Source organism: Chelonoidis abingdonii, chromosome 6, assembly GCF_003597395.2.
Source record: "Chelonoidis abingdonii isolate Lonesome George chromosome 6, CheloAbing_2.0, whole genome shotgun sequence".
Taxonomy (NCBI): domain Eukaryota; kingdom Metazoa; phylum Chordata; order Testudines; family Testudinidae; genus Chelonoidis; species Chelonoidis abingdonii.
The window spans coordinates 40,461,412-40,478,053 of NC_133774.1; the positions used below are offsets into that span (position 1 = coordinate 40,461,412).

At 39.9% G+C, this 16,642-nt stretch overlaps 1 protein-coding gene across 1 annotated transcript in view; it reads left to right on the top strand.

Moving 5' to 3' along the window:
- The window catches only part of ZSWIM6 (zinc finger SWIM-type containing 6), a 162,172-nt gene that overhangs the window by 119,965 nt on the left and 25,565 nt on the right, over positions 1-16,642 (top strand). The window contains exons 5-9 of the mRNA XM_032801157.2: positions 4,158-4,337; positions 6,151-6,327; positions 6,584-6,730; positions 10,470-10,616; positions 13,516-13,776. Coding sequence (XP_032657048.1) covers positions 4,158-4,337; positions 6,151-6,327; positions 6,584-6,730; positions 10,470-10,616; positions 13,516-13,776 — 912 coding nt within the window. The remainder of the gene's footprint in view (positions 1-4,157; positions 4,338-6,150; positions 6,328-6,583; positions 6,731-10,469; positions 10,617-13,515; positions 13,777-16,642) is intronic.

The following is a 16,642-nucleotide window of genomic DNA, read 5'->3' on the forward strand; positions in this document are numbered from 1 at the left end:
CATTCCTTGTTCTTTTTTTATGGTTGATGAATACATGCATACTGTGAGTGTGTAATTATTACAGCACCTACTGTTACAGTAACTGAGCACTTTAATAATGCTATTTTCTACTGACTTGTTTAAATCCTGAGTCAGCATGGACACACTGTCCCTTTCTACAGCCTTGGTTCTGGAGCAGGGTGTCTATTGAGAGAATATAGCTATGCTAATCTTTGGCTATATGTATGGGGAAACCACATACTATGGAGAACAGTGATAAAATACATTTTTCTGTGGGATGAGATGTACTGGAGACAAATGACAGCAGTACATCTCTGAAGATATGCTGTTTGAACCAAAGGTCTATTGAGGCAAAGATAGCTTTATTCAGGTCAAGAGGATTATTGTGGAGCCAGAAGAGACAATTCCTCACTGAAATGTGACAGTTTTAGTATTTGTTCCGTTGTGAAATTAATATCAAATTGCAGTCACAGCATGACTTATCATCCAATTATCTTCAGGGAAAAATGAAATTTGCATATTGGTTTGTGATATTTTACCTTTGCACTTTGACGATTTTCATAATTGGAAAGAGGTGGGATGCAGTCTAGAATCTGAATCCAAACGTTACTTTTTTCTCAGTAGTGTGTGGATTTGGAGTCTGTCTGGGCCTGTATGAGAGGGATTTTAGCCTGGATCAAAATGCCTCCAAAGTTTTGGGTGAAAAATATGGCAGCTGTATTGAGTGATCAGTTGTGTCCATTTCTAATACTATATATTCTGACCAGGGTTTTTTGTCTTTCTTTATTGGGGCAATAGTTTCTTTATGTTGTGGGTCATGTTGGTAGCTGGATTTCATTATGTCAAGCTGGTGAACTTCTCTTCATATTGGGAATATCCCTTTTGGAGTACAGGAGTGCTCTTTTTAGTACAGACTCCTTTGTGTACAGCAATCTTCAAGTTTGAGAAAGCAGCAAAGAGTCCTGTGGCACCTTATACACTAACAGATGTATTGGAGCATGAGCTTTTGTGGGTGAGTGCCCACATCGTCGGATGCAAGTTTGAGAAGTCTGCTGAAATTCTCTTAAGTTATTTTCCTGAGTCTGAGATGGGATAAGAAAAGTTTCCTCACAAAAGGTAGTTGTCCTTAATTTTTACTTGATCCTTACCTGTAATAAGCAGTGGTTATGGCTAGTAATTGCCCCATATGAGAGCCATTAGGCAGAAGGTAGCTGGGAGCTAACAAGAACCCCCTTGTTCAACACTAGAATAAGCCTGTGCTTTGCTTCGATATCTAAAAGGATGCCTCCTAGAGCTTGACTACTGCAGCAGCAGCAAGAGGTAGACCAGCTGCTGCTGTGACATCAGAAGAACGGCTTCCTGGCTTCTTCCATTTGGCTGGTGGATGAATAGTGGGTACAACCAAACATCTCCCTTCTTAGAAGCTTGCTGCAGTAGAGTGTTAAAGGACAGGAAGCAGTGAATTTCAAATACCCAGCGTGGAGCAGCTGCCCCCAAGAAACAGGAAGGTAGAAACTTGCCCCACCCATGCACATTCACCCTCCCCCCTATAGGCCCTTTCCCCCCCCACACACACACTATACATGCACTTAAGAAAAAATTGCAGGGGTGAGGAATGGGGTCACTGGTGTTATACTTCCTCCCCCAAAATGACACACTGTGGGTGTGGTACCTCAGGCTCTCCATGCTCAACTCTCTTCCAAATGGGGAATTCCTTCTCCCACTCCTCCAGAAGGGCATCAGTTAACCTTGAAAGTAGTGTGAAGGCCCAGTCCTGCAGACTTTACAAACACACATCTCATTGATGTCAGTGGAAGTTAACATTTTAAGTGGCACATGGGGGAGTTCCGTTCTGTACGTGGAACTTAATCAAATTACGTAATATAACCTCTATTTGGTGTGAAACATGGATTTCTGTGTAAAGGTCTTAATATAGGAATTAATCCTTGTGTTTAACTTACACTAAATAGCTTGGCTTTCTGAGAATACAGCTACTGATATAATTAAACTCACAACACAGTTGCCCTTTTGAAATTAAAGTAGATGCTTGAAATTAAATATTTTGGAATTCTGTCCCTCCTCCTCCTCCTCCTCTTCAGTGTAATATATGCATGGTAGGCCTTCGCTAACTCTTTTGACTGGTTTTGATTGTTTTATGCATTCCTTCATGCTATAAATCAGTTTTGTAGTTGTAATTCTCAGTGTTGTATATTTTGCCCTGCTGAATAATTCAGAATAGTCATCAAATACAGTTAAAATTTTGTGCTTGACCTTGGTTTATGTAGCTGCTTTTCTAGAATCATTGGAAATCCAGTTGCAACGTGTTAAGTTGTATTAGTCTCTTTTTAATACAGAGGGTTGCATTGTCATGCTCTTCAGTGCTCATAAGTGCTACTGAAGAAAATAATTAATAAATCAGTTAGCCATTCCTCACTGTTTCCTCTTTTATCTTGGAGATTGCAAGGACCATCTTCATTGTATGTTGGGCCAGTGCTGAGCACGTTGGTGCTTACTAGTAAAAATAATCAGTGAAATTCTTCAATTTTACTTGGCTTAGGAGGGTTGCAATATATTTAAACCACTGCACAGAGTGTCTAAAGGAAATTGTAAGAGTTGATTAAAAAGGGCCGTAGGAGAAAGAGTTCTTGACTTCCAAATTTAGTATATTTTTTCTTTTATACATTTTTGCAAGTTTAATCTTCTAAAACAGATTCCTTTAGTGTGTCTAACTGTTCCAAATCCCCTATGCTATTCTAGTGACATCATCTTCTATCCTTTGCTGCACTCTGTCTTATTTTGTGGTGTGTCTCAGATTTTTTGTTTTTTTGTACGCTTCCCTGCCCCCATTTCCACACCAGCATCTGAAGGTTTTGAGGGCTTGATCCTGTAAGGTTAAGTTTCCATTGGCTCTTCATGGAGTGGTACTTAAGAATACGCTCCCATACCATGGTGTGTAGGATAGCAGAATGCTAAGTTACTTCTAGGAATCTGTTGTATGATGGCCTGTGTTCCAGGTATACCTTTTACTTTCTTGGTTAGCAAGCTATTATTTGGCTACTAGAGTTTAACCACATTAGGTGAGCCGGCTGCATCATTATTCTTTTTTCTGGGCATCTGTTATACAGTTTTTAGGCACTTCTGCAAATCTCCTATAGTGTGTAAAGTACATCCTTAATGAACAAATGAAGTGTTGCTAAATAGCACATCTTCATGCTGCTGTCAGAGTTCACACTGGTAAATAGACAGCTGATACCGAGAAAAAGGTTTCCATTTGAAAATTGTTGCCACAGACCCTGAAGTATTTGTGGATGCCCTGTCACACAGTGTCAGGGAGTCAGATTCTGAACTGACGGTATGTGTGAAATGTCAGCACAAATCAGCTTTCTTTTTGAGTTGTGTAAAGAGAGAATGTAAAACATTTTACAGTTTAACCTAATTACTGAAATAATGGCAGTAAAAATAAGTCTTTGTATTTAAAAAGTGCTGCAATCTTGAATGAATATTAAATCTCTGAAATCCAAATGTGATTTGAAAATGATTTTGAGTGTGAATTACAGTTCTTTGGATAGGTTTTGACAAATTCTGAGGATGTGGAGGTATATGTGTACGGTGTATGTATACTTGTGTTTTAATATATTTACTTTTATTTCAAAATATTTTACTGTAATGGAAAACTGGGAAATAATTACATAGCAAATATAATTCTGTTTCTTCTACATTTTCTTTTTTGCGTTGTTTTTAAACTGATGCACTTGCTTCCTCTGTCAGAATTAAAAGGATGGGTGGGTGAGTTTTTTGTAACTTGGCTGTGGATTCTTTCTCTTTTCACTTTAAACTGATATCCTTTCTGACAAACTAATGAGTGGAGGCTTTAGATTTTGTAGTGTTTCATATGAAGTCCCGCTATATCTTTTTATACGTTCAGTTTCGATAGAAAGATTGTGTATTCTAATTAAGTTATTTGGGGTGGTTGAAAAAGGTCACATTAACCCTGTGATGCTGAGTCAGGAACTTATGGTCTGCTAGTATTAGACCACAAGGGAAAAAACATTATAGTATAAAAATACCATCTGGTAAAACTCCATAGGTTTTTAAAACTAGTCATTGGCTGTTGCTCTTTTAATAGAAAAGATAATTGAGCAATTTTTTTAAATCAGGTGCTCTTTGGATGTGTATAGTCTTAAATCCTCACTGCAAGTTGGAGCAGAAGGCCAGTTGGCTAAAACAGCTGAAAAAATGGAACAGTGTGGATGTTTGTCCCTGGGAAGATGGAAACCATGGAAACGAGCTGCCCAATTTAACCAATGCTTTGCCTCAGGGTGCAAATGCTAACCAAGGTGAGTCTGAACAGAGGCACTAATTGTAACATATGCTATAACCTATAAATTAATATATCCCTCCAAAATTTTACTTTTTTTCCTGGGACAAATAACTTTCTCTCTTTTTGGGAGTGGGTCTTGGTATGAACAACTAAAGTATCAAGTGAAGGGAGGATAAATACATTTTTGTAATGATAGTTGAGCAAGGGGTGTGTGTGTATGTTGTGTGTTGTGTGTTCAAATGTATTTACTACATAAAATATTTCAAGACCGAGTCATTCTAAATGTTTCCAACACTTTTGTTTGTTTTATAAAAATATATCTATGCTCCATGTATCTATATTTCAGTTAATTTAATGAATTGTACTTAAAGTATATCATATAAACATTTTTGGTTGGTTTTTTTGTTTGCTCTTTAAGCTGGTATCACTGCCGGCGTGCTTTTCTGAGCTTTTCTATATATGTCTTTCTTCAGTTGTGAAGCTTTCAGTAGCTATTTAAAGAGATGCTACTGCAACTAAATGAAATTAGATGTGTTAAAATGAAGCATCTATTTGTGGGATCAGCCCTGTGGTTAACACTCTGCACTGACACAAGATCCCAGGTTCTGTTCGTGGGGCTGGGACTGTTGGAGAGGCAGGACACTCTCTTCTTGGAGAGGAGAGGTGTTTTGTTGCTCTGCAGCAGTCTCTGTGGTTAATCTAGGAGATGTTCAACTTTGAAAAAGTCCCCTCCGGCCCTCTGTGGGCAAAGGACCAGGGAGGGGGAAATATCCTCCATTTATACAAGTAAGAGCTCTATTTATATAAGAATATAATCTTGCAGTACAGAAACATGGATCTGGGAAACTTCATGTCTACAATATTTGGAATACACATTGATTTCAAATTGATATAAAATGAAGGAAAATTCAATGCCTGCAGAAGAAAAAGATAAAAGCTTGGACAGGTGAGGTGTCTCCCGTGGGTCACGTGCAGTCTCTTGAAAGATACCTGTGAAGGGAATTGTCAAATTTCATTCACTTACAGATTAGCTTTTAATCTCCACATGTAGCTGGGGAAAACGGGGGACATTCAGCACATAACTCCCTACAAAAGTTTTTCTTGTTGGGTCTCCTAATGTCCAGCCCAACTTGTTATGCTAATTTCAGCTCTGACTGACATCTTGGTAGCAACAGAATTCTGCTGCCACATGGAGTTCTCCAACAGAAATTCAGATCAGTGCTGTGATTTTTAGTATACTATGTTCACTTTATTCCACGTATTTTATGCCTTTTAAAAATTATTTAATATGACAAAGGTTACAAGTATTTCAAACTATGTAGAACCATGTCACCTTTTAAAACAAAATAAAAAGCAACACTTATCAGAGTCCTGCCCCAATAAACTGACTCTGTTCCAGCAGAGTTACGTGGCTGAAGTGACAGGTAGAAGCTAATGATACTAGCAGGACTGGACCTTCCAGGATTCAGGAAGAATGTGGGAGTGAACTGAATGCCTGCTGTCTGTCTAGCTGGAGTGTTCAATTTACATTGATAAAATAGAAGGCGATTTGACAGTTCTATTTACAGAGCACCGTTTAGCATTCATTTTAATGGATATCGATGGTTTTTCTTTTTTATGAAGGAAAAGTGAATATGGAATAAATATCTGATTTATGTAGTATTTAGGATGTGAAACATGTCATCTGCAGTCTGCTATTTAAGGAGACGGGGTACCACGAGTGTGAGGGGAGGAATTAGACAGCAAGACTGAAAAATATTTTGAATGATTTATTAAAATGTGAATAAATAAAAGCTGATGACTGCTTTCTGTATTTGTGAAAATGACAGATTCATCAAACAGACCGCATCGGACGGTGTTCACTCGAGCTATCGAGGCATGCGATCTCCACTGGCAGGACAGCCACTTACAGCACATTATCAGCAGTGACTTATACACCAACTACTGTTACCATGACGACACTGAAAACTCACTCTTTGACTCTCACGGGTGGCCCCTCTGGCATGGTAAGTGGCTAAACCGGAAAGACGTTTCCATGACTTGCTGCTTTGTTCAGTTTCTATGGCATTATTTTTGGGGAATGGTGGGAAGATGAATGGAAGGCCTGGAAATAGGAACAGATCCTCCCTTCAAATGCTGGTTCAGAAATAACCTTTCAAGTCCCTTCACATAGCTTATAAATAACCTTTCAAGCAGCATAGTAAAATCGAGGGGCGTTACAGACATGGATGTATTTTTTTCCAATTATGTTCTCTGTTTTAGAACATGTTCCTACAGCCTGTGCAAGGGTTGACGCATTACGATCTCATGGATACCCAAGAGAAGCACTGAGGCTAGCAATAGCTATTGTTAACACACTAAGAAGACAGCAGCAGAAACAGCTGGACATGTTCCGGGCTCAGAAGAAAGGTAAATGTAGGGAAGAGAGAAGGGCAAAGGACATTACAAGGTGACCAAAAAACTGGTATGGAGTTTTGCGTGAGGAAACTAACTGTATTAGAAACTACAGAAGTGGAGGTGACTGTTAGTAACTTTTCATTACATTTCTCACTGGTCAAATAAACTGGTAATGTTTTGGATGTCTAAGTCCTTTGTTAGATTAAAAGCTCTTTAGGGCAAGGGCTATATCTCCCTATCTCTTTTTGTAATATACTTAGCATAATTGAGGTCCTTATCCTGATTGGGAGATTCAGGCATTATCGCAATACAAATATTGCTTTTGTGTAATCTTTTTAAAATTGAGCATTTTGTGTGTGGTTGCATGGTTGAGGGGTTTTTGTTTGTTCCTCTTTCCCTGTGGAGAATTTAGTTTGTGCCATGTATTTCTGAGACAGAAAGGATAACAAAATAATTGAAGGAATGCCTAGTGTAGAATGAGACTCTTTTAAGTTTTAGTGCTTGTGAAGGATGCTGGATTAATATAGCTGGAAAGAAGTTCTCTAATCACTGCCGTCTGTAATTTTGTCAGCACTGTCCTAGCAATGTACTTCATCCTTATTTTGGAAGTAATTATCTCATAAGGGTCTAGTCTCCGAAAAGCATGTTCAGTCCTTGGCCACTCAAATTAATCTAAAATTAAGGTTAGAAGTAAGAGTGGCTTGGACCTGAACAGGCCTCCTCATTAACAAAGAAATCTCTTCTTCTCTGTTTAAGAACAGGAATGGAAGCTAGAGATCTGAGTTCTATTCCCAGTTCTTCCAAGGAGTTCTGCATTATGACGTGTTTAAACTTTTAAAGCATGTGACGGTGTTTGTACAGAAATAAGTATGTGAGAACATAAGCAGAGACTGGATGGACACCTGGCTTGAAAATTTAACCTTCAATCTCTTTCTGCCTCAGTTTTCCTAACTGTAAAATCAGCCTAGCAGCACATGCTGACCTTCTGACGTTCTGTGAAGCTATATTCATTAATGTTTGTACGGTATTTTGAGATCCTTAGATAAAAAGCTCTATATGAGTGCAAAGAACTGTTACTATTACTTGTCAGAATTTTCAGTGAGATTTCACTATGTAACGCATCTTCACCCAACATCCCATGGCTTTCCCATTTTCCATACTGAGAGAGGGGTGGGTGTGTGTGTGTGTGTGTACGCACGCACGAGAGAGAGAGAGAGAGAGAACCACTGGTGCTGTGTGGAGAACCTGTTGGTGGTCTGCAAGCAGCTGACTAGTCGCATACTACTGGTGTTTCTCATTTCCAGCTGCTAAATTGCCCAACTAGACAGATAAAATACACTAAATTATTTTCTAACATTAGTTTTCCATGTAAGCAACTGCTGCAGTTGCCATAGGGATGTTGTTATTGTCCATGAGACAGTTTCTCCAACGTGTGGTCCATGCTGTGTAAGAACAGCTAAGAACACTGTTTTAGTTTGAGATGTCTTTTTTTTTTTTTTTTTTTAATATTGCAGCTCTTGCTTTTTTCCCCTTTAATAGAGCACTCAGAAATGTGCTAGACATCTCCTATATATGCAAATAAATACTTGACTCCTGCCCATAGAGTTTTTTTTGTTTTAGGCCCCAGTCCCACGGACACTATATGTAGCTGAGTAGGTTTATTCATGCCATTGTAGTCCCATTGACGTCAGTCGGATTACTCAAATAGAATCATAGGACCGGAAAGGTACCTTGAGAGGTCATGTAGTCCAGACCCATGCACTGATGACAGGACTCAGTATTATCTAGACCATACCTGACAGGTGTTTGTCTAACCTGCTCTTTAAAATCTCCAATGATGGAGATTCCACAACCTCGCTAGGTGATTTTTTTCCAGTGCTTAACCACTGACAGTTAAGAAGTTTTCCCTAATGTCCAACCTAAACCTCCTTTGCTGCAATTTAAGCCCATTGTTTCAGAAGTTAAGGAGAACAATTTTTCTCCCTCATCCTTGCAACAACCTTTTATGGACTTGAAAACTGTTATGTCCCCCCTCAGTCTTCTCTTCTCCAGACAAAACAAACCCAATGTTTTCAATCTTCCCTCACAGGTCATGTTTTCTAGATCTTTAATAATTTTTGTTGCTCTTCTCTGGACTATCTCCAGTTTGTCTACCTCTTTCCCTAAATGTGGTGCTCAGAACTGAACAATACTTCAGCTGAAGCCTAATCAGTGCAAAGTAGGACAGAATAATTACTTCTCATGTCTTGCTTACAACACTCCTGCTGATACATCCCACACGAGTAGAGTTAAATATCTGGATATGTGATTGGAGGATTGAAGACTTTGTTGTGACACTGCAAGTGAAGATCATAAACAGACAAAAATAGGTATACTCAAGTACAAGGGTGTCATTCAGAAGGCAAAGGTTACTCATGCTGGCATGTAGAAGGCTTGATTGTGACAGTAATCTTTTTTTGGTTTTTAATCTTTATTTTCACGCAGACTACTTGTTGGTGGAACAATTGTTTTATTTTCTTAGTATGTTATTGATTACAATAAACATGTCAGTCGAGTCCCAAAAGAAGTCCTCCTACTAATGTTTCAGCTTGAAAATTCTAATTTCTATGCTGTAACTGTGCTGCTTGAATAGCTCCATATATCAGATAAGCAAGAACCAATCTTTCCAGTATTCTAAAAGCTTGATGATGTGTATTAAGCATGATCAATCTTAGAGATGACACATTTCCTGTGAAATGGGACAGGAGGAGTTGTATCTGCAAGGGTATTTGGAGTGGAGAAATAGAGCACAATTATTGCACTCAGGGGGTTTTTTATGCAGTTACGTTTTTTACCAATATGGCCTTTAATCTCACGTATTTACACAGTACATACATGTCCAGGGGAAATGTAAGTTTAGAATTGCAGTCAAAAGGAAGCTACTGTCATGGGAATGTCTGCTTGTAGAAAAGGAATTTGAGGACCCTGTAACCTCTATTACCACAGCTGTACTTCCTTCAATTCACTGTGCTAAACAATAATTTTTTTCATGCTCTGATTGATTGATAGTTGACAGCTATGAAACAAAGTATCCATGGAGGAATTTGTTGCCTTGAATTTAAGAATGACAAGAAACCACACTTTGTCAATTTAAAGGGCAGTTTTTTCTTGTATACAATACCTCATTTAAACCCTTGACTCTGTTTTTTAAAAGAAGCTGTCATCCTGAGTTTATTACTTTAATAAATATTTAGATGCAAGATAAGCTCATATTTTATTTATGAACATGGAACACTTTGAAGTATTTTTATTTGTTCTCTCAGCTCTATCAGATTCACTTAGAATATAAAAATGGTGCTGCAGTGTTTCTGGATGAGGAAACTGAAATTGCCATTTATCTTACAGAAGTGTTTCCTCTTCACTGTAACTTTTCAGCAAAGATGCTTTCTCTCCCCACTTCCCCCATCCAGAGGACTACCTGGCTAGCAAATAGCAGTTTTCGAAAAGACACTAGGGTTGGGATTTCTGACCCATGGTGCAACTCTCTGGAGCACGTGAAAAGTAGAGCTGTGAGAGAGCTTCGTTCATTTTCCTTACATGTTTGAGGGACAGCAACTAAGTAATATTTATTACTAAAAATAAGAAAAGTATTACTCAAACTACTGTGCATTCTATGGATGTTGGACAGAGTGCCCAGGATAATGTCTTGTTTTTAGTGTTAATTGTTAAAACTCACCTATCATTTTATATTTATCTAATTTACCTGATGTAGAACTTCTCCACAAAGGAGTAACCTCAATAACTAATCTTGAAGGCTGGGTGGGGCACCCATTGGATCCAGTTGGCACTCTCTTCAGTAGCCTTATGGAAGCCTGCAGGGTGGATGATGAAAGCTTCCATGGCTTCTCAGACTTCACAGGTAAAACTGTTTCTAGTTTTATCTTATTTGTTTCTTGAGAAATTTTGAGCATTTTAATACTTTTCCTCTTCAAATTAACTTTAAGGAAACATTTGCTTCAGAGCAGAGCATTCCCTATAAAAACATGGGAGGCAGTACTTGAAGTAAATATTTAATTAACTTTAACTGAAAACAACTTTAAACATTGCTGATAATTACTTCAAGCTTGAAGAATGCCTGTCTTTTATGCTGGAAATATCTATTTAAGAAAACTTGGCTTGCTGCTTTGGATAAGTAAATACTAGATCCTTGTTCTAAGAAATTACTGGAAAAATCTAAAAATGATGGTATATCTAGTGTAATGCATGTTGTTTTACAAGGTAATCTTATAGAACTAACATATAATGAGTTATATCAGCAGTAGAAATGGGAAAAAAATTGTGGCAAATACTAAATTTGCAGGAAAAAATGCATTTTTTCTGTGCACATAGATTGGGGTTAAATTTCGCAAATAGTTTTGGCCAAAAAAAAACCTCCAAAAAATTTTTTCAGAAAGGTTGATTGTGTTTCATTTTACACTTTCAAAATCAAGAGTTTAAACATTTCATTTTGAATCAACATTTCTGAAACAATTTTGTTTTTTCATTTGGGTGAGAGAAGTCTAAAAACAGTTTTAGGTTAAAAACTAAACCAATATTTGTGTGTGGATTTTTCAGTTGAGCTAGTTTTTCTTCAGTAAACTTCTAATCCTGCACTATCTACTTCTGGAAAAACTTAAAATTTAGAAAGGTAAAAATGCAGCAAATATGTTTAACAACAAATCATTTGCATGATATGCTTTCTAGTAAAAATGGTCTCCGAAGAGCAGTATCCCTTCTCATTGCTACAGTTGTCTTTCCTATAGCTATTTGTCAAAATCTATTTTGTCTGATTTAGTTTGTAAGCTCTTTGGGGTAGAGACCATATTACAAAATATGGTCATCTGTGAAGCGCCATGCAAGTCTTTGGTGCTATATAAGAAAACAACAAGCGTACTATAATATGAGAATGAAACGTTAAACAACTTTACACAAACATAATAATACATTTATTTATAACTTTGTTCAGTACTGAAATTTTATATGTTACCCTTGCGAAGGAACAAGTTGTGTTTAAAGACATTCAGAAATATTTACCGTATCACAATTGTTACATTTAAAAAATGTATAAATATCTTCATCAATGATTTAGATACTGGCATAGAGAGTACACTTTTATAAAGTTTTTGCGGATGATACCAAGCTGGGAGGGGTTGCACATGCTTTGGAGATAGTATTAAAATTCAAAATGATCTGGACAAACTGGAGAAATGGTCTGAAGTAAAAAGGATGAAGTTCAATAAGGACAAATGCAAAGCACTCCACTTAGGAAGGAATAATCAGTTGCACACATACAAAATGGGAAATGACTGCCTAGAAAGAGTACTGCAGAAAAGGATCTGGGGGTTATAGTGGATCACAAGCTAAATATGAGTCAACAGTGTAACACTGTTGTATGAAAAGCGAACATCATTCTGGAATGCATTAGCAGGAGTGTTGTAAGCATGACACAGGAAGTAATTTTCCATCTACTCCACACTGATGAGGCCTCAGCTGGAGTATTATGTCCAGTTCTGGGCACCACATTTCAGGAAAGATGTGGACAAATTGGAGAGCATCCAGAGAAGAGCAACAAAAATGATTAAAGGTCCAGAAAACATGACCTATGAGGGAAGATTGAAAAAATTGGGTTTGTTGAGTCTGGAAAAGAGAAATCTGAGAGGGGACGTAACAGTTTTCAAGTACATAAAAGGTTGTTATAAAGAGGAAGGAGAAGAATTGTTCTTCTTACCCTCTGAAGATAGGACAAGAATCAATGGGTTTAAACTGCAGCAAGGGCAGTTTAGGTTGGACATTAGGAAAAACTTCCTAACTGTCAGGGTGGTTAAGCACTGGACTAAATTGCCTAGGGGGATTGTGGAATCTCGGGAGATTTTTAAGAGCAGGTTAGACAAATACCTGTCAGGAATGGTCTAGATAATACTTAGTCCTGCAATGAGTGCAGAGGACTTAGGGTGACCAGATAGCAAGTGTGAAAAATCAGGACAGGGAGTGGGGGGTAATAGGAGCCCATATTTAAAAAAAAAACAAAACAAAAAAAAAGCCCCAAATATCAGGACCATCCGTATAAAATCGGGACATCTGGTCATCCTAAGGGGACTGGATTAGATGACCTTTTGAGGTCCCTTCCAGTGCTGTGAGTCTATGACTAGCAAACAGATGGATGGTCAAAAAATCATTGACTGTGATCGTGCTAATGGATTTGCCGGGACATACCCTACATGGATTCCTGCTAACTTCAGTGGAAATCTGTGAGGATGTAAGGGTCCTCTTCTTACCAGGGCTTGGGTAGTTACTGAATGAGGTGAAAACAAAGACATTCAAAGTGCAAGCTGATATTTCAGCCTTATGAACACAAAGTTGGGACAGTTGCTATTTTTCATAATCGCTATCACTTGAGTATGAAATCTCTCATTCTTACCTGAGTTTCCTGGCTTTTAGTTACTGCAACCTTAATGTGTTTTCTGTATAGACGTGTGGCTTTATTTTTCAATGACATTTGCTAGCATTTCTGTCCTAAAGAATTGAATGGAAGCTCCCTATTGATTTACAATAGGGCAGTATTCTTTTATCTTAACCTTTAAAAAGATATTTGAAAATAGATTGTTACCAAAACTGAAGAGTGCTTTTTAGTGGCACCTTTCAAAGTTAATACAGTAATTCACTTTTTAAAAATAATTAATTCAAATAACAGGTAAAAGAAATGTTTGAATGTGAGATTGCAGACCAATTATTGATGAAAATTGTTTGTGATGTATTATTTGTTTTGTAACCCTTTACAGAGAACATGGGGCAGTGCAAATCTCTGGAGTACCAGCACCTGCCTTCACACAAATTCTTAGAAGAAGGGGAATCTTACCTAACACTGGCTGTGGAAGTAGCATTGATAGGTCTGGGGCAGCAGCGAATAATGCCAGATGGCTTGTATGCACAAGAGAAGGTTTGTCGAAATGAGGAGCAGCTCATTTCTAAGCTACAGGAAATTGAATTGGATGATACACTGGTGAAGATCTTTCGAAAGCAAGCAGTCTTCCTATTAGAAGGTATCTTGAAATAGATGTTAAACTTTTGTAATTAAAAAACAAAAAAAAGTATTCCTGTGGGAGTTGACTTGTTTACTAATTTTAAGATTTTTTTTTAGAAGTATAATCACTCCAGTTAAAGATCTTTCAAGTCTCTAATCATACAATATTTTGAAGTACATTAAAATTTATCATTGGAAAGATAAAGCATCTTGCTGACCTATGGTCCCTTGCTTTTCATTTTTATTGCATTTATGCTTCAAATTAAATTTTAAGTTATTCATAGTTTTGGTGTCCTAATGATTCAGTTCAAGCTCACAATTGATAAATAAAGGTATCAATTGTTCTCTGGTTGCAAGATTCTAAATATGTCACTTGCAGTCTGACAAAATACTGATAGCCTCGTAAATGAACAAGGGTTATATCGTTGTCCAAGACTAAATACTCAAATGATTCATTTGAGACCATTGGTGCAGAAACTGAATATTGCACATTGTGAATATAGTGATGATAAAAGTGACGTATTCTCAAGTTCATATAGTGCCTAGTAAAACACAAAAAGTGTTAGTATTTAGGGCTTGATTTTGAAAAATAACCTCTGATTATTTTGCAACTGAAATTTTGTGGAGAAAAATAATTGTATCACTTAAGTATCATAACTGGGTGGCAAATAATGTAGCTAAGTGCTGAAAGTGTGCAAAACTGCATACACATTTACCTGCATGCTTTGACACTAAGACTTTGTTTTTTAAAAAGGCCTAAAATATATTACTTTAAGCTCCTTTTTAGTGAGCTGGTCATGGTTTTTGTACTTGCTGGGTTTTTTAAGAGGAAAGAGCTTCAAAGGAAATCTTCAAAACATAGAAATGTAGGGCTGGAAGGGATCTTAAGAAATATTAAGTCCAGCTACCAGGGCCAGTGCAAGGATATTTGCACCCTAGGCGAAACTTCCACCTTGCACCCCCACCCCCCAACAACCTCCAAAAACTAGTAAACTTACCCATTCTGACAGACTATTTATAATGCTAAGGGCTTTGTAATGTTTCTTTTTTACCTTTAAGGCATTTCAGTTGTTTGCCAGTGCCTCTGATGGTGTCCCATTTAAAGTCTTACTGTTGTGCAAAGCTAAACAACTGAGCTTTGTATTGCATCACCAGCCAGGTTAGGCAGGGTAACAAATAACTCTTGCCTTAAAGGGCCATTATCCCTGGTGACTAATTTCTACTTCAAGTCTATAAAGCAAACTTTTAAGGTAAATACTATTCTTTCAATATTACCCATGCACGCATCTCACAAAGATTCTCATTCTTTACAAGTTACCGGCCTTGTGTAGATCCCTTCCATGTTCCTCTTTGTGGGTAAGTGCCCTGTAAGACACGTGTGGGGTGTAGTGAGTTTGTCAGGCATGTGGTGACAGCTGTTTGTGAAGATCAGGGGGCCCTTTGCCAAAGGGTGCTGGTGTCACAATGAGCTTGGGGTGGCTGACAGTATGGGACAGGGCACTGGGGCTGGTGGGTCAGGTAACACTCACTGGGCCGGGGAGCAGGCAGTGCCGGGATGGGGCAGCGGCAGGTACCTGTCAGTCTCCAGCACTCGGGCCATGCAAGCAGCCTCTTCACCTCGGAGTCTCCCCTGCTTGCCCACGGGCCACTTCTCCTCTCAAGCTCCCCGGCTGCTGCCACCGCAGCCGCCCGGGAGGATGCAGGCAGGGAGCGCTGCTGCAGAGGAGAGACACAAGGGGCCGAGCTCAGCTGGGGCCCCGCATCTGCCAGCTGAGAGCAGCAGGAACCGGGCACCTCTTGGGGGAAGCTGGGCGGCCTGAGCCCAGCGCGGTGGCAGCCTCTGTGGCAGCAGGGGCATGCAAGGAGCATAGCCCGCCATGGGGCAGGAGAGGCTGTGCTGCTGCTGCTGTTTCCTGCCTGTCCTTCTCCTGCACCTGGGAGCTGCGGAACCCGAGTGCGGTGAGGGGAAGCTGGGCAGCGTGCCTGCCCGGGCTGCGGCCTGGCGCCACCTCCCCCCACCGCCCCGCCCCAGGGACTCCTGCAGCGGACACATGCGAGCAGTGGCCCCTGTGCGCGCCCCATATTCCTCCTCGCCGCACTCGGGCTCTGCAGCTCCCGAGAGAGTGAGCCGCCACTGCCCCTCCCAGAGCAGGCTTAGGGTCCCGTGCCCCGGCGGCGGCTCACATTCCCGGGAGCCACAGAGCCCGAGTGTGACGAGGGGAGACCTGGGGGGTGCACAGGGGCTGCCACCCACATGCATCTGCTGCAGCTTGCAGAAGCCCTGGGGGGTCGGGTGCAGGGTCACAGCCTGGGCAGGAGAGGCGGGAAGTCCAGCTACTCCCCGCTAGCACCTCTGCCACCTTTGCATGGCTACTGCCCCCTCTGTGCCGCGCCGGCTCCTCCATGGCTGGGGCTCGCCACCCCCACACGCTGATGCTCGGCTCTCTGGTCCTCCGGAAGGCGGCTCCTTCCTGCTGAGCCAGGGCACTGCTTTTTGGTGCCCACAACCACTTGGCACCCTAGGCAACCGCCTAGTGGTTGCACCAGCCCTGCTAGCTACCTCTCTGATCGATGTTTGTCCAACCTGTTGTTAAAAACCCGATGGGTATTCCACAACCTTCCTTGGAAGCGTATTCCAGCACTTAACCACCCTTAGCTCTGGTCTACACTGGAGGAGAGGCTGATCTAAGTTACGTAACTTCAGCTATGTGAATAATGTAGCTGAAGTCAACATACTTAGATGGACTTACCACAGTATCTTCACCGCTGCGAGTTGACAGCTGCCGCTCCCCCGTCGACTCTGCTTGGGCCTCTCATGGTGCTGGAGTACAGAAGTCAATGGGAGAGCGCTCAGGGGTTGATTTATTGAGTCTAGACTAGACGCC